General features: G+C 35.4%; 1 protein-coding gene across 2 annotated transcripts in view; it reads right to left on the bottom strand.

Annotated features, from left to right (window-relative positions):
- SYT14 (synaptotagmin XIV) overlaps positions 1–17,717 on the bottom strand; it is a 59,864-nt gene extending 42,147 nt beyond the window's left edge. For both annotated transcript variants that reach the window (XM_009330170.1, XM_009330171.1), the window contains exons 1-2: positions 17,558–17,717; positions 10,832–11,050 (exon numbers count right to left, since the gene is read on the bottom strand). In XM_009330170.1, the coding sequence (XP_009328445.1) occupies positions 10,832–11,050; positions 17,558–17,669 (331 nt within the window). In that variant the 5' untranslated portion in view covers positions 17,670–17,717. The remainder of the gene's footprint in view (positions 1–10,831; positions 11,051–17,557) is intronic.
- Positions 17,718–18,433: the final 716 nt, after the last annotated feature.

The following is an 18,433-nucleotide window of genomic DNA, read 5'->3' as shown; positions in this document are numbered from 1 at the left end:
GCACAAGAATTTGGGAGGGGACACAGCCGGGACAGCTGACCCCAACTGACCAAAGGGATATTCCACACCATATGACGTCATGCTTAGCATATAAAGCTGGGGGAAGAAGAAGGAAAAGGGGGGGACATTCGGAGTGATGGCGTTCGTCTTCCCAAGTAACCATTATGCGTGATGGAGCCCTGCTTTCCTGGAGATGGCTGCACACCTGCCTGCCCATGGGAAGGAGTGAATGAATTCCTTGTTTTGCTTTGCTTGCGTGTGCAGCTTTTGCTTTACCTATTAAACTGTCTTGTCTCAGTTGCTGGCTGGGGTGAAACCACGACACACATGCTCTTATCAACTCTATTTTTAACCTGCCGCTCATATAGGATACTTAAAATTCTGAACATGTTTACATTATCCATCCAGCAGGCTAATGGAACTGCATACCAGACAGTCATGCATAATTCAAATCAATATCCTCAGGCTTGCAACTCTAAGTCAAAGCTGCCTTTAAATAAGCTGGGTGTGACTTTAACATGAATAAAATGTATCTAATTTTTAACCTTTATCTGACAAATTGATATATTTGCAAAGAAATGTCATAAATCTTTAAAAATTAAAATAAATTAAAAAATCACGATAACTGAAAGTCTTTTAAAAAACACTTTTAAGGACAAAATTTAGAATGGTTCAACAAGACTGAGCGCAAAGGTTTCAAATAGAGAGCTGGGTAATTTTTGTATTTTTTTTTTAAGCAAAATTTACAAATGTATACATAAAAACACATGCTGGCAGAAGATTAAGTGGTGTGGAAGGTGACTGTAGCAGGATTTCCTATTTACAAATTTTAAGATCAAGCTTTAATTGAATTGGGCATCAGTGACTCCACACAGAAAACCTTATACCCAGTTAAGCATGTCTGCTATCTTCTCTCTAAGGAACAGAATCAGAATTTCCATAATAAAATAGTTTTCCCATTGAGTTTTCCTATGTGCTTTCATAAGACCATGATTCCATCACAGCAGATAACCTTCAGCCATACTGAAATGACCAGAAGCATGGCAATTACACTAGCTAAGCATCTCTTTCCAGCTTACTTGTAAATACAGTGGAGGAAAAGTAATTGCAAACAGCCTCCCCTGCCCCCCAAAAAACCCAAACCCTACCCCAAACCAAAAGAACATAAAAGAAACAAACAAAAAAAGGACTTCAAGTTGTATAATATAACATATCATGCTTTCCTTTTCCCCCAGGGAAAATATTCCAATAATTCCTAAAGGTTAGGATAACTTTATAACGCAGAAGTGTTGTAAGTAGCATGTAAGAACTTATTTTAACAACAACAAAAAAAAAACCCAGATCTTTTCCTCCACAGAAGCTAGACACAATTTCATGTTGTTTACTCAGATACAGTCCAGTCCCAATAAATAACATACACAATTAGTACCTATGAAAATAGTCATCCTAAGAATACACGTTATTAGATAAAAATGGTAACATTGTTTGTCTTGTACAAGGACAAAATATTCATTGAGTAATTCCGAGAGAATACTTATTATATAGTTATAGTATGTCTATGTAATTGATACATAAGCATAAGAAATATAATCTACACTGACTAGGTAACAAAACAAGGAGAGTTCAGTTACAAAAATAACCCATTGTTCTTCTTTTACCAAAGAGACAGTTGAAACATAAGATTATAAAAAAGCAATTCTAATGGTAACTGGTCTTCAACCTAGGGGAAAAAAGCACAACTGGGAGTCAAACATTAGTCTCAGGCTAGAGTTAAAGATTTTTTTATTTTAATCTTCAAAGCTAAGAAGAATGATCCATTTATCCACAGGTGCTATGGAGGAAGAACTGATAATCTGTTCTTTTGTAATATTCTTATGTAAAGTTGTAATAATGTTTTTAGTTCTCATATTTATGTAACAAGTACTGCTCCATTCTGCTGATCAAGTAGCATGATTATTCTCACCAGGTAAGTAGAGTACTGGGTGTACACAGGGTAAAATTCCTTTTTCCAATGCACCTAATAAATGTCTACACAGAGATTTCCAGTCTACTGTTTGATCCTGTTTCTCACTCACTCATTCCACGATAGAGCCATGGGATATCTGCAGTTAGGGTTATGATTAATGAAAACTCTACCTTCTTTTGTCTATCCTATTGTGGGAGTCTTTCAGAACAAGATATGTCTCATGGTATACATACATAAAGATCAAATAAATTGGTCTCCTGTATCACTAGATATTACCATAATACCAAGAAAAAAGAATGTCCATACCCAATAGCTTTTAGATCATATTAGTAAAAGAAATACTCAGTTTGCAATGTGAACTCTCAGAATCAGCAAAAGCGCTAGGTTCATCAAGGAAGTGATCTTTTTTGCTGATATAGTACTACCTCTTGTGTTTATATCACAAATCAGTTCTACATTGTATTAACGTGGAACATCTATATCAAATACAATGCCACAAGGAACTATTTCAGCCACAAATATATACATGAACTCTTCCCAGACAGATCTTGATCCTTTCATAAATCCCAGATTCAAATAGACGAGACACTTATTAAAATAATAAGTTTACAATAAAATGGAAACTTTCCTGTAATTATTAATGTATGATTTACATCACTTCAGAGACATCTCATTGCTAAGGGTGACTTTCTTCAAAGCTTTCACATCAATGCAAAGGGTATTTCTTCAAAGACTTCAGAATGCTGGCAGGAGGAACCTCATTTGTGAGATTGCTTTGCTCACTTGTGCCCATCAGGAAAAAAAGCCTTTTCCCAGTGGGAGGACAGTTGGTCTAGCTGGAAAAGGAATTTTCCTGTTGCAAATTTTATCATCATCACTGACTTCGAGTTTTGTTACTAGTTTTCTTCTCTCAGCAGTAGATGACATGCATGCTTTAACATCTGTGTTTAAACTCAGACACAGATCTCCTTTACGTTTAAATCCCATGTTTACATCTTGCTACCTCCACAATATTCCTCAAGAAAATTACAAGAATAATATTGAATTACACATGTACTTTCTACCCCATCTGTGAATTCTGTCCATTCCAGGTCTCCAGACTATAAACACTATGCTTGTCTGCCATTCATTCAGGTGAAGAACCATAACCACAACATGACCATAGCGTAATACGTGAATTACTTACATGAGAAGTTCCTTGCTATCAGGAACTTTTCAAAAGACAAAGGGTAATACTTTCTTGGGAAGTAAAAAAGATCTAAATTCTGTAAAACTGCATAAAAGACAGAGCAAAAGTTGATCTTCAAATCACCTTAGTCTCTGCAATGCTCAGTTGACTATATTTTTTGGAAACACGCATCATAATTTCAAATACTTAACAGAACTGACTGTCTTCCACTATTATAGAAGAATAATAGAGGACTGTCATAATGCACTAGGAAGCTACTTTAAAACTCTTGGGGAAAAAAAAAACCCAAACGACAGCATCAGAGAAATTAAGTAGAGAGCAACACAAACCAAGTTAGCTCTGAACAGTATTTTGCAGAACCTTGAATTACAAAAGTATCTTTTGCACTACACAAAACTATCCCTAAAACATTCCCTTGATATAGCTATGGATTGAACTGTTGCACTCCCCAGAGGCTTCAAAACCACAAGAAATTCTCTTTCTCCAATTTTTAAGGGCTTGCAGCCAATGAAGACTCACTCCAATTTACCAATAAAGAGGAGGTAGACACACATAGTCAGGGATCAGAACTTCGTATCATTAGTACTGCATCATTGCGCTTTCTCCTGTACTACATGAAGATTTTAAATTACTCTTAAAAGTGTCAAGGGTAGCTGCCCACATAATAGAAAACAAGCATAAGGAAGCTGGATCCACTAAAGAAATACTGTAATTAAAAAAATCCCCTTTTTCTCTCCCAAAAATCTCTAAAAAGTGCATCAAGAATTATATCAATTGATAGTACACACGTACTATCAGCTGAGGTACACGAGTAAGAATATTTGGAATGTCTCATAGCTGTAACATGACTCAGCCTTCAAAATACACTCTGAAACATTTGGGAAAGACTGCTCAGATGATTACTAAAGACTTTTCTTAAGTGTCTTTACTGAAGACCCTTTCAAAGTATCTTGATGAATGTACTATTTGAAGCCCTAGGTTTATCCAAAGCTGCAGGCCAAAGAGTATTTTCTTCCAACAGGTATTATACCAGAAAAATCTCACAGGTAATGTGATAAAGACACATCAGAGAAAAATGGGCAGCCACCTTCTTCCTAAATACTCTTTCCATTGTATTTCTAATTCATTACTTTAAAGCACATTAGAGGAAAAAGAAGAGAAATAACTATTTAAGTTATGATCTAGTATTCAACTGAGCTTTCATGTCTTCCAGTCTGAATACTAGTTCATAGTTCTTATTCCACGCAAGCCATCTTCTTTGCCTGTAATTCTTAGCATCTGAAATGTACAGATAGATAGACCAATTTTGAGAGAACTTTGTGGCCTTATTTTGCTGAACACAATACAACCATACTGAGGTCCTCACTCCATAATTTTGAAACAGTAAGTTTTCATTCACACTTGGCTTGAAAATAGATCTGCTTATATGCAAGGAATAATGATAGAAACTAAACTGGAAAACATATGATTATCGTGGGATTCACTGAAGGATCCATTCTTCCTCTCTCAGCCTGTCCAGTGCCTTTCACCTTAGCTTGACAATTCTGAAGAAGTAGGATCCTGCTTTACAGAAGGTATTTACCGAGGAAAACTCCCCCAGGTTGCTTTAACAAACTGGGGAAATTCACTTGTATACATTTTGAGGTGCTTATGAAAGCGCTTTCGGTGTTTATGTTGGGAAGATACAGAAAGCAAATCTCTCTATATGCTTCAAGTAGTTCAGTGAAAAGACTTTTCCCAAGACATGAAAACTAACAAGAGAGAAAGAAAAGACAAAAAACTGCATAAAGAATCAGATCCAAGAGATTCCAGAAGAACAGTTGCCTTCACGTGCAAAGATTGACACAGAGGAGCAAGGCAAACATATGTCCAACAGACACATCAACATAAAGTGCCGAAAGCCTAGAGAAGAATAAAAGTGGAGAAGATAAACTACAAAAATAACATCATACTCTACCTTCACAATATGGAAAAGATGGATAAAATCCAGTAGCATATGCCTGCTAGAGCAGCAGATTCTCATTTAAGAGAACTTATGTTTTCTCACTGCAGTCTTTTAGTGCTTCCATATGTTTCCAAAAAACCTCGTGAAATGTAAGGCACTTGGGCCAATCTCAGAAATGGAGCTTCTGAACAAACATGTCTCCAGCCGTGGGGCTTTATCAACTGAGAAGTTAGAAAAAGACTTTAAAATAGGCTGGAGATGGAACCTGTGGTTATACTGAGCTGGTAAACTATAGCTAAATAAAGTACATCTAAGTATGCTAAGTAAGCAAGCGAGCTTACTACTTTTTCCATCATGGTGTCACTTTGCCTCAGAATTGGGATCAAATCCCCTTGCTTGCTTGCTAATCTGGAATTTTGCACAGCTGTTAAAGAGATGATTTGGGCAAGACATGCTTTAAGAACATCACAAATTAACTATAAAAACCCAGAATGTTTTCTTCCCCTCTTCTACCTTTCTCATCTCAAGGGATTCAGAGAATCTTGATTTCAAAAGCAAAGAAGAACCTACAGCTTTCGACATCTGCCTGCAAAACTCTAATTTCAATATATTTACCCTAGCGTTTCTAAGTTTAAAAACTTCCATTTTTAGGAATTTAAGGGACTGCTTACTTAAAGAAAATATATTGTACTTGCCTATGAAGCTTATAGAGACAACAAAGACACAAGAACTTGCCTGTATAATGCTTGAGTTTTTAAAGTTCAGGAAGTAGCCACTACTGGAGACAAAGAGGCTACTTTAATATCATACTGTACGTTTTTTTTTAAATTGAAGTTATTAAGAAAGCATGGTCCATTTAAGATCACAACCAATATAGACACTAAAAAATAATTGCAATTACCAAAGTACAAAGAGTAATGTGAATTTTAAATTTAAAGTTTGTACACGTCCTTATTTAGATCACTATTTCAATTCATAATCTCCTTGTCAGCAGAAATATCTTATGGTGTTATTTTTGCCTTTTTTGGTGTTTTTTGCCTTTTGTTCTTTATTTTCTAAAACAGATGTGTAATATCACAGCCTATATTAATCCCCTCTTCTAAAAATATTACAAATAATTGGAGCACGTAAAGGCAATACTCTACATCTTCAACAGGATAATAAGAGCATTTGAAATGGTAAGGAATAATACAAGAAATAGGATGCACATTATAAAAAATTAAAAGGAAGTTATATCAGGATATTTATCAGGGAAAAGGAAAAAAGGTCACTTCAGTAAGTATCCATACTTTACTGGATAACATGAGAAAGAACACAAAGAATATTATTGGCAAAAATAAGATTTCAGACTTTGAGCTGACCCTAGAGCTCTGGGAGTAAGCACAGGGACTGGGTTAAGTCCACACATAGATATCAAGAAATACTGTAGTTATACAGGTTTCTCTCTTCTGTGATTAACAGTTTTGAGTCATTTGTGCAAGAGTTGCAAATTTCAGGTGTAAACCTATCTTCTATACTATTTTACTTTGCCATCTGTACCATTTACTTTGCCATTCCGTACCGTTTTACTTTTGATAAGGACATTTGTCATCATCATGATTTTTCTAATGAACTAGATTTTCCTTTAGAGATACTCTGGAGTTAAGCCTGTCCATGAGGAGCTCACTGCAAAAGTTATATATTTACAATAGCTCAGAGTCTGTAGAAATACTTGCATCTAAGCACAATATTTATTTTTTTTCCCTTCAAAATACATATTATAACTCATCAAAATCTAAGTGCATCAAACATGCTATACAAATATATAAAGTAGATCAGATACTGGTCATAAGCAGCTATTTGTGAACCAAAATGTAAAAACCTAAATGTCATAGAATGAACTGAAGTGCTACTAGAACATTCCATCATCACCAACAAAACCCCACAAATATATTGCTTTCTTCATTTAACCATTAAAAACATTATGCAAAGTGTCATGTCAGTTCTGTATAAATATGCTGAAAAGAAAGATTAATATGGCCATCTAGAGGAGAAAAGAATGATGTGAAAACATGCCACACATTTTCAGGCTTCAGAATAAGACATTTTTAGAGGCATGCAGCCAGAAAATAGATGTAATAAACTAATTATGTAATTGATAACAAGTGAACCTTAAAATAACATGATCAGAAATTTTGTAGTGCAAACATATTGATATTATACGTTTTTAGCAATGCAAGCAAAGCTTATGGGGTGTATTAATAAAGAAAAGATTATATTTCTGTCTGTGAAATTTTCTATGTGCACTGTTAAGCGCGGATGCGTCTAAACAAACAAATTTAAAAAGTGAAGATTAAAGTGCAGAGTAAACAGTTATTAGTAAAACAGTTTATTGACTCCTTTGAAAACACACAGCACACTGTTGCAAGATACAACATGTGATAGAGATTAACTGCTGAAGAGAAAATAACACAGAATTTCCCAAAAATGAAATATCATTTTCATTGCTCATATTACTCTACCTCTGATGGAATTTTTAATGATATCATCAGAGGCTGATTTACTAGCAACGAGCAGGGGGGGAAAAAGATGAGACAAAAATGAATTCTCTCATCACTTCACTGTAACACTACCAAGCCCTGCTCAACGTATGGTCTGAGTGGTGCCTTAAGCTGGAAGTACAGCTGAAATGTTTAAGTCTTAGAAGTAGAATGTACATATGAGGAAACAGAAGCACACAAAGTCAAATATATTGAAGATTGTTTCTCGTATTAAATAAAGTACATAGGGACACACTGCTTGCTTCCCCTCCACTACAAAGAATCAAGAAATGGTTCTATCATTTGTCTTTACACTTCTTCTAAAAATAATTCAACAGTCATAAAAAACAATTATTTAATGAAAAATTTCAGGATTCCTATGGCAAGATTCAAGTCTTCTATAGATTTATTTTGCAAGTTTAAGGAACAGTAAAGCTTTGAATTTTTAAAAATTACACTGAAACATCTAGAATGTTGATATTCTCCACTTGGAATCAGAGACTTTTAACCTCATCTGTTCAGTGAACTGTTTCTCTGAAGACACATGAACTGTTTGGTAGCGATAGCCAGTCTCATTTATTTTTGCAGGCTTTCTTCATGAGGTTTCCACCTTCCCTTTTCATCAAAGTTCTAGGTTGGGCAGCTTTCCCTCTGTAATGATCATAACACAACCCAGCATACTCTGTCTTTTCCTCTATTCGAACACATTTTTATCATTGTGCAAAGATTCTTTTATGTTTGAAATAATTTAGGAAGAACATAAAAAGTACTAACACTAATTATTCTAGTGTGCCACCTTCAGGTCACTGAAAAGTGAAAAATACTGGGTTGTTAATCTGTTGCCATGTCCAATACCACAAAACTCTTTTTAATGCTATTGAACATAATTTTGTTGAGATCAATGGATCACAAAAATGAGACAAAATCATCACTCTAATTTGCAAGCATTTTGCAGAAAACTGTAGAATGATTGCAGGCTATCAAATAAATAACATTGCTGATTCTCCACTCCTTGTAAAATGTGGGAAGAGAATGCTCTCACAAGCAGCAGCAAAAGCCAAATACTGACAGCATTAAAGCTTTTTTACAAGTAAAAGTATGTGGTTAAAAATTTACAATTTTCTAAGTTAGAATGTTTTTATCGGTTTTGCTTTAAAGATTTTTTTCCAAACCCTGAATGTTCTTTCATTATAATAAATTCAATTTGCATACTAATTTTAGAATGAATATGTGTGTGCATATATATAAATGGATTTTACATCCAGCCAGCTTCCTGAATGGAAAGAGCATTGAGAAGGGATAGCAGCTGGTGACAGATATCTTTAGCAATAGAAGAAAAAATGAAAAAGGAGGAGGGCGAAACAATTGTAACTTTCCTGATGCAATACTTGGACTTGCCAACAGGGTTCTTTTGTCTTAGATTCTAACCATGATATAGATTTCCAGACTGGAGTTCTCATTCCCCAGAAGAGGATAGAAGTCAGTGACTATGAATTTTTATGATCTGAGAGGATGATAAGGAAGACAATTATTAAAAAAAAAACCAACCAAAAACCCTGGACACAGGCTAGTACAACGCCTTTGGAGCTTAAGTCTTATAGAGCCAAAGTAAAAAGCTCAGACGAACTGAGAACTTTTCACTGAGAAGATAATTAGGTAGGATAAAAAAAATCTGTACTGTGAAATAGAAAGAGGAATGTCACATGTTCCTTCAAACATGAATTATTCTATGATTATTTCAACAAGCGGCCTCAATACTTTGAAAAGAGACAGATACATCATTCTCGATATCTGAAAGTAGTCTTCTTGTATAATTTGTATCTGATATTATTTGCTAATAAATACGATTGAGTTTTCCATCTCCTGTTAATGTACATCACCATTCTTTCCCAACAGTGACATAAGCCATACAAAAAGTTAGCATCTTATCTTTCATATTCCCCCCACCAATGCTATAGATAGATCTCAGTAGATATAAAAAACAAACAAACATGATATTTTCACTATCGCTCTTCCTTATTGTCCTTCTCCATCATAGTGTCCAAGGATCAGTTCTTACCACCTGACCTCACCTCTGCATCTCCTTCCCTATTTGCTGGAACTCAGACTCTTAGCCTCCCTACAATTTAACAGCAAAAGAAAGAACCGAAATTTCTGATGATCAGAAAATAATCCTCTTACTCTGCAACTTACTTCAATGACGGCTTTCATGTCCTTTGTGTCTTAACTTGGAATCATGAATAAGCATGCACTAATTTCAAATTTCAGTGCCAAACAGACTTTTGTATAACTAAAATACATCATATAGTAGAAAATTTAAATTTTGTCAAGCATTTCTGGACTGTATAGAACATTTAAGAAAAGACATCTTTTAATTACATATATCCACTTTTTATTAGAAAATATCAATCTCTAAAAAACCTTGCAAACCTCCCTGCATAAGGGAGACCAACAAATATCTTACTATAGCACAGCATCTATATTAGAATCTGACTTTCATGTAACTTCAACCAAAGCTCACTTTTCATGCTAGAAAACGGCTAGACACAGTGCTCACATACAGCTATTTTCAAGCACAAAAAGCATATTGGCAAAATATTGACAGCAGAATTCTCAGCCTCTATGTCAGGTTGTCACCCTAACTTAAAATCAAGAAATATATGCCACAAAAGAAAACATCCATTGTTTACATTCAACTGTTAAAGCCATGGAAAAATTATATTAATCTAATCTTCGTAGTAATTTCTTTCTGTGATTTCAAGAGAAGAAAAGATACAGAACATTCCAGTAGTGCATACTGCAATGACCATATGCACTGTAACCAATAATCAATTCCATTTACTTTGCTGTTACGACAGCTTATCAATAGAGGAATAACAGGTCTTCTTTGTATTAATAATACCACAGAATTCATCAAGAGTTGTCATGTTTCCTTCCTAAATAAAAACATTTTAAATTCCCCCCAAAATAAAATGACTAATGATGAAATTGTATGAAACTTAATATAACGATATTATATCATTTGCAGTATTTCTGGAAGAATGCGCACAAGTCTACCTTTTTTTTTGAGCATGCACAAATATAAAAGATATCTGGATATTTCTTGTAGACATTGACTATTTGCAAGTCAAGCTGTCCTCGTCTAGGACTTACTTATCCAGAATATAATTCTGAAATTTGGAATAAAAGGAATGCTTTTAAATCACTCTTACCTTCATCTATTGAGGCTTCACTACTGTATCCATCATATTCTGCAGACAGGGGACTATATTTTTGTCTGGTTTCCCATATATAGTTTTTTTGCTGTCTGCCATCCACCACTGGCAGCCTGGAACTCTGGGTTCTAGACAAGGCCTCATGATATTTACCCAGTGCTTCATCTTCACTCTCAGATGATGAACCATGCTGGTCTTTACTCATATAAGAGTTGTCTGTTTGAATAAAATAAAGCAAATCGACTACAGCTCAAAATAGAATACAAGAAAATAACCATAAGAGGTTATCATTGAAGATATTTAAGCTATTTCAGTTAAAATTTCTGTATAAAAATATCATCTTGTTGTAATTATAAGTATTATATGATTTTGTAATTGGTGAGAGCTATTTTTATTTTCTAGAAAAACTGAAAGATCATTAAGCCCAAAAAAACCATTCTAAAACTTATTCAACAGAAAATGGATTCATTTATGTAAGGCAGCATACACTGAAGTTCTTGAAACCCTTCATTAACTAAGAAAATGCTCAAAATAATTTATGTAAAGTAAATCCAACACTGCTGCAATATTACATTTGGATACCTAACATATCGAAAAGGCAGCTCCTGATCCTCCATTCTCAGCTGATTTTTGCTGTGAGCATGCAGTATAACATAGAAATGAAACTCATTTACAAAGAGAAGCCTACAACAAAATCATCTTAGGATATTTATGTCAGTAGTGCTTAAACTCACAATAACAAATGGGAAAATGCTAGTGAAAGATGTTTGCATGCACATTTTATTTAACTTGCAATAAACAGGCCCTTGTTCAATAACTGAATTTAATGCAGATTCTCATTGCAGACATCTGGCAACAGCAAAAATTGCACAGAAGAAACTATCTAGTTAATTCTTTTATATCAATTCCTCTATAATGCCCACTCCTGTGGCCAACTTTTTCCAACTACATCTCGTGTATGACTTCCTCTCAGAAGTCAAAGATTGAGCTGCATTTTTATTTCTGTAAAAGGAAAGCTTCCCCCTCCCTTTTCCAAACCTCAAATGGATTCTGAACTTAGCATGCCATGCAGAAGTTCTGTGGATCTCAAACTCTAATAGGCATTAAAAGAGTTCATGTAAACTCAATAAAGCATTACCACTACTCTGTGAGCAAGCCTATGGCATATGATTTGCCAATGGATTTCCATTACCGGCAGAGCTCTGAGATGCCCATAATGCTTTTTTTCAGCTCCTGATTCTGCAAGGGAATATTGTCTAACATGCTATCCAGCCATGCTCAACCGCTTCTCCCCTCCCTGCTTTTATGCCCTTCTCCCAGTCCCTGTCCTAGCTCTAGTTCTGCATTTCTGCTCCCATTAGTCTCTGTCTTCATGCCCAGACAGTCTCAATCCTCTGCCAGGGTATTCCAACTAAAGGAGGGATTCAGCTCACCCAAAATTCAGCCATTTAAATTAAAGTAACTCGATCTATGCCAGCCATCTAGACCTCTTTTACAGTCAGGTGTTTGCCTCTTCCTACTACACAGGTCCTTCCTTCCCAGTTTTAGGTAAGCCTCTAGAGTAGATGAGTAAAATCACTTCCCATAGAAGTGATTCCCTGGTACTGATACAGAAAAACCAATGCTGCAAGTTTAGGTAAGACATCTTTTGCAAAGTTTCATTTATACGAGTAGAATCTTACCCTAAGTTCCCGTCTCCTGTCTCCGTACTCCAGGTTCCTGCTCCAAGCACACAGTTTTGGTCTCTTACGGGTATTTCCTCTTTATTCTCTTTGTCTATTCAATCCCAAATTCTCTTTACTTGCACCTAACCAACTACTCATGTAGCCTTAGTCTTTCACCCATAGTCTCTCCACCTTCATATAATATTATCAGTTCTCTCCACAGGTGTCACCCATCCTACTTCAAATCCCAGTCTACCATTTGCATCATGTCACATTTGTTCAGGAAGTTTCTGTCCTCACATAAGTCATGTTTATCCTCAATTCTTCTGTTCAAACTTCCACTGTCCTTCAGCAACCATAAGTATCAAAAGCAGGATAAGACCTGCTCTGTTCTTCAACCCCTACAATGAAGCATATGAGTCCAAACAGGATGGTCAGTGAATTTAACAAGCAAATTATAAGAAGTGTTTACTATGCCTTTTCCAAAGGCAAAATTTCCAAAGGTTTGCAATTTGGTCAAACTTAAGCGTTTTTTCAAAGAACATGAGCATCTCTGAATGGGAAAAGCGCTCTCCCACATTTCAAGTACATACTCCAATATACAAAGGTGACAAAGCATCTTAGCAAAGCAGATGTGAAATCTACTTATATTTTGCACAGATAACCAGCATGTTTTTCCCATACTCTATTCCTGGAAGCAGCTAAGGATTTTAAACTATAGCTTAAAAAAAAACTCAGATGGAAAGCATGCCAAATTTCATCCCAAATATTTCAAATTCAGCACACAGTTATAAGCAACTGAAAATAAGGTCTTGAAATGGAAAATATCAGGAAACCTTAACTGCAGATGGTGCTACCAACTCTACATGCAATGTGTACATAATCTTAATTTAGTATTTGTAGGAAAACTGGTGCCTTAAAAGACTGCTAACAAGCAACTAGATCTTTCAACTCTAGGCTATCAATTTTAACTAAAGTCTGACAGATACGGTTCTTCCCATTGTATGGATGACTGCAAAGCAAGTTCAATTTCACTGATCACTTATTAAGAATATCACACCAAGCAAGATATATTCTGGCTAGCAGATTCACTGCAAGAGGCTGCCCAGAAAAAGGAGCCTCCTTTGCTGGTACAAAGAGTAAAATTTTGTATCTCATATGGCCCTTAACAGGTTGAAACCTGCCACCTAGGAAACTTCTACAGATTTCCACAACTATAATTAAAGCAGGGCATACCAGGACTCACATATAGTGCCAGACTTCAGTATTAGATGCATCGTTTATCATTACAAGAAATGTATTCACAGATATGAAATTAGGTTCATTAATCAGTCTGCATAAAGTATAAAGAACTGAATAGTATAAAACACAGTAGCAACATGTTTGAAAGAAGTGCTGAAAGTTATGCCTCTTATAATACACTGACGTTTGTAAGCATCCAGAAGTTCTCAGTGACACCAGATATTTTTTCTCCAGTTCCTAGCATAGAAGAAAAAAAATGAGGATGCATACTATTATTACAATTAATGAAACAAGACTTCTTCAGAGGACTTAAAAACCTCGTTAAAGATAAAACACAAGCTATCCATGCAAACATTTTTTAAATGAACACTACAAATCTGTTTCAGTTTCTTGGGAAAAAATAGCTTCCTGCACATTAAAAAAAATCCTCAGGGTTTTACGCCACTCCTTGCCACTTCTCTTTTGATTTTTATACATTAGTTGGGAACTTGCCTAAGAGAATTCATGTTCTTATTAAAAACTTCCCTTTATTTGGCTAACATAGGTCATATTGAAAGCTATTCATTTGCCTATTATGGGATCTAAAATGCCATTTTTGGTAGAGAATATACTTTACAAATACTGTATTACATTAAGAAATAACAGATAAGATCATAGTTTATCATACAAACATGGAAACCACCTCCTAAATAAAATTTAAAAAAAACAGACAACCAACCAAAAACTAGCAAAATGCATAACTGAAATTTTCAGATAGGGGAAAACACACACACTGAAAAAACCAACAACTGATTTCTGCTACGAAATCATTCATTTCTCTACAGAAACAGCATCTCCAGGAAAGCCTGTGCTGCTTTCTAAAAATTCACTACACAGCCTGCAAAACAATTGTGTAAAAATGCAAGGTTTTACTTCTTACTCACAAACTATTATTGCAATCCCATTGTCATATTGTTTAAGATTGAATGTTGAAGATGGCACACACAGCATCCATATCAACAATACATAGGTTTCCTTTGTAAGACTACAACTTTAAGACAAGCCTCATTCAGTTCTTTCTATACTTAAAATCACTTAATTGCCACTTGTCATTGAGTTTTGTGTCTTGAAATTACTATCTTACATATCCCAGAAATACATTCTGAAGATCTACTATAATGTAAATGTAACAGAAGTTTTTTTTCTTTATCATCTTATCACATTTTATGCAATGCTTTTAAAATACACAAAATAAAAACCACAGAACAAGTCACAGAACAAGTGTTAATTTCCAGTATTAATTAATTCATAGTTTTCAACAGAAACCACACAAGGCACTGCAGAGAAGGTAAGAAAAACTGTATATAGAAGAAAGGTTAGAACATAGGAAAGGCATTTATTAATCAACTCCTTTAAGTCATACTTCGAAAAGTAATTCACTTCCAAGAAATATCAACATAATTAGAGAATGAAGCACTGACAACACAGACCTACTTTCATCCACAGAAAACACTATTATTAAATAGGTAAATTAGGTGAAAAAAGTAGGAAGTATCATAAGTTTCAGGAAAGGCTGAAGAACACAGTTTGCTGATGGACTCCTCACCTTTTCCTGCTGTCGTCTTATTACACAGCTCTCTTGAATTCTTTTCTGATTTCTTTGAGTTTTTCTTTTTACCGACTTTTGCAACTGTAGTTGAAACATTGCCTTCATCATTTGATACGGATTTTCCTTTTCTGTCAAAAAAGGCTTCAGATTCCTTTTCTTTGATTTCATTAATGCAACTGGGACAGTCATTGTGTGTCTTCCTCAAGCTGGAGTCTGACAACTTCTGCTTCTGTACTTCAACAAGTTTTGTTTCTAAATCTTGGGGAACCTTCATACTGTGCACTTCTTCAGAATCCTTAAAATCAACTCCAGGTGACCGTGGTTTGATTTTTCTATGCAAGTGATTCTTAGAATTATCTGATACTGCACATCGGCAATTATCTTGTTCCTCAATAGATTGCTCCATTGTAAATTTATTACTTTTCAGGTTACCATCCTTCAAGAACTTATCATTTACAAAACACTCATTTCCTCCTACTGCTTCCCTTTTAAAAGGTCCTCCTACATTCTTCAAATCCTGAGGTACTTCTGTATCATTTAAATGATTATTACTATCTCTGCCTTTTAACTGGCACTGTTTTTTGTCCACGACATGGTCAGATACTCCATCTTGACTTGTATCTTTTTTTACAAATTCTAATGAATTAGAATAATGAGTCTCCTTATGTTCTGCAATACCTCTCTTCACTTTCATGTTAATTTCCTGAGAATGAGTTAATGATGCTGTATGTTCCTCTCCCCCTTGCACAGGTTTATCATTCTGTATTTTGGAGCTTTCATCTTCAGCACGGAGGCTATTTATCATGCTTGTTACTTGTTCTGTTACCGAATCAGCTACACTGTAGCCGACTTCTCCAACAACACTAGTCAGATCATCCACAGCACTGCTAAGTGTGTCGACCAGAGAAGACACAGAGGGAAGGCTCAGATTTTGCTGGAGGTTTCTGAAAAATGCCATTTGTCCAACCTATTCAGCAACACCTTTTAATACAGAAAGGTCCTCTGTTTCACAAACGGATCAACTCCATTTCTCTAAGTTCAAATTCAGGGCTATTTGCTTTTACTATCTCACACTCAATACATTTACCAGGGGAAGTTGCAGCTTTGCTCTTTCCATTCAGTATGTATTGAAAATAATAAGAAAGCAGCTAAGTAAATATCTTGAAATGAAGCCACAATCAACCAGCAAAACCATAGTCTTTCATCAACTGCAGCATCAACTAGCCATAATAAAATTCATTCTTTTCAAAAATAAGACTACTGTGTGAGGTGGAAATATGGGGGTTTTATTCTAACCTGCAAAGAAGAAGTTGTGAGACATTCAAATTACACCCTTTCATCAATATCACACTAAAACAAGCTTTTAACATAATAGCTGCACAAAAACACACATCATGGAGACTTCTTCACCCCAAAATATTTGTTGTCTTTTACAAAAGGCAAGATATTTCAGAACATGAACACTTGTTTTGTAGCAAAAAGAAAGTTAAGATGACAGACTTAATTTCCAGGGGGAGAACTTTTTCTGTCTCCCAGAAAATTGAAAATAAAGATTTAGCTGCACCTTTTAGAGGTAGAAGGGAAGAAAACCGCTCAAATTTCCCATTCTAATCTCTGGTGCCTGTCTCCTCCTCTCAAGTCAGCTAACAAAGCCCATTCAACTTCCACAGCCCAAAAGCAGAAAGGGGTTATTTTACCAACCCTCAACATATTTTTCAAGGTCTAATTTTTTTCATTTCACATTATCCTTAAAGACCTTGTTCTATTAAAAAAGTATAGAAATAATTTGTCAGAGATAAGATGTCTTTAGTTTCTAATGATTTACTTCTTTAAAATTATTTTCCAGTTGAGTAAATGCAAGACCTTCTCTAAAAGGTTGCTGAAGGATTTTAATAGGCTGAGTGAAAACCCAATAATCCCATTCACAAATCTACTTGAGAAGATTTAATTATACACAATTATGGAACATTTAAAATATGTTCAAGAGTACTCTCATAGTGCAAGAGAAGTATCTTCCCATAAGTAAATGTCAACTCTTTGGTTATATAGCTGCTGAATTTCTGTGGCTTGTGAATACAAAGGTTTCTTCGTTTCCACATACTGCACAGTGATGGGAAAAGTCAACATTGTGTGTTTTCATCACTTGAGTCAAGTGTTTATTTGAGTATTTCTACACATCCTTGTAAAAATGTACATTCTTATAATTAAGTTTGTATTTCAGATACTTACAGAGTTTATCTTGTGAATTCTTTCTTGTAGTGTATCCTGAATCGAGATCTGGGAAACCACTAACATTTTCAAAACACATCTTCTTATTAATATATAGGAAAAGTAGCAACATGAGAATAATGAACACCCCAACAGCAGACAGGAATCCAATTGCTTCAGGAGACACTAAAAGAAACAGAAAGAAAGAAACACATTTTAATAAGTCTTGCAAAAGTTTAACTTGTAAAAGTTATAATATTTATCAGAATCGATCATTAATAAATACTACTAAAGTTCCAAACATATATGCAAGATATAACTGAAAAACCACCATTTATATTTGAGTTTATGTTTAATACCTGTTAAATTTCATCAGGTTTTTTTTCTTCCAATCATCTTTTCAAAGAACAGAAAAGTATCTGGTCCTAATCTAAGGGAGTTCTGACATTGTGAGCAAGAGGTTCTGCCAGAGTACTGGACGCCAACAAGACAGGGTCTCTGCAGAAAATGGGGAGATGATCAGCAGATGCCAAGGCTGATGATTTTTGATGGAACATCTGAGAGAGAGAGTACTGGAAGGGAGCGAAGAGCATCCCCCCTTTCTGAAGGGGATGAAGGTTTGGCTACCTGGACTCAGGGCCAACTCTGAGATAGTGCTGCTGGGGAGGGACTGAGCCCTTGCTGGTGAGGCCGTTGGCTCTGTCAGCCTTGTTATGCTCAGCTCCTGGCTCCTCTTCCCTTAGGGACCAGCTAGCTCTCACTGCTCCCTGACAAGCAGTATACTGTGCGAGCAAAAAACAGAATGAGAAAAAGCACATAACGGTATGCTCCTTGCCCTGGTACGCTTGCCACTTGTGTATAAACCAAGAAAGAGCTAAGTGGAATAGAGATAAAGCA

Source organism: Pygoscelis adeliae, unplaced genomic scaffold (assembly GCF_000699105.1).
Source record: "Pygoscelis adeliae isolate BGI_AS28 unplaced genomic scaffold, ASM69910v1 Scaffold308, whole genome shotgun sequence".
In the NCBI taxonomy this organism is placed as follows: Eukaryota; Metazoa; Chordata; class Aves; order Sphenisciformes; family Spheniscidae; genus Pygoscelis; species Pygoscelis adeliae.
Note: the sequence above shows the minus strand (reverse complement) of the source record. Positions and strands in the feature narration are given on the sequence as shown.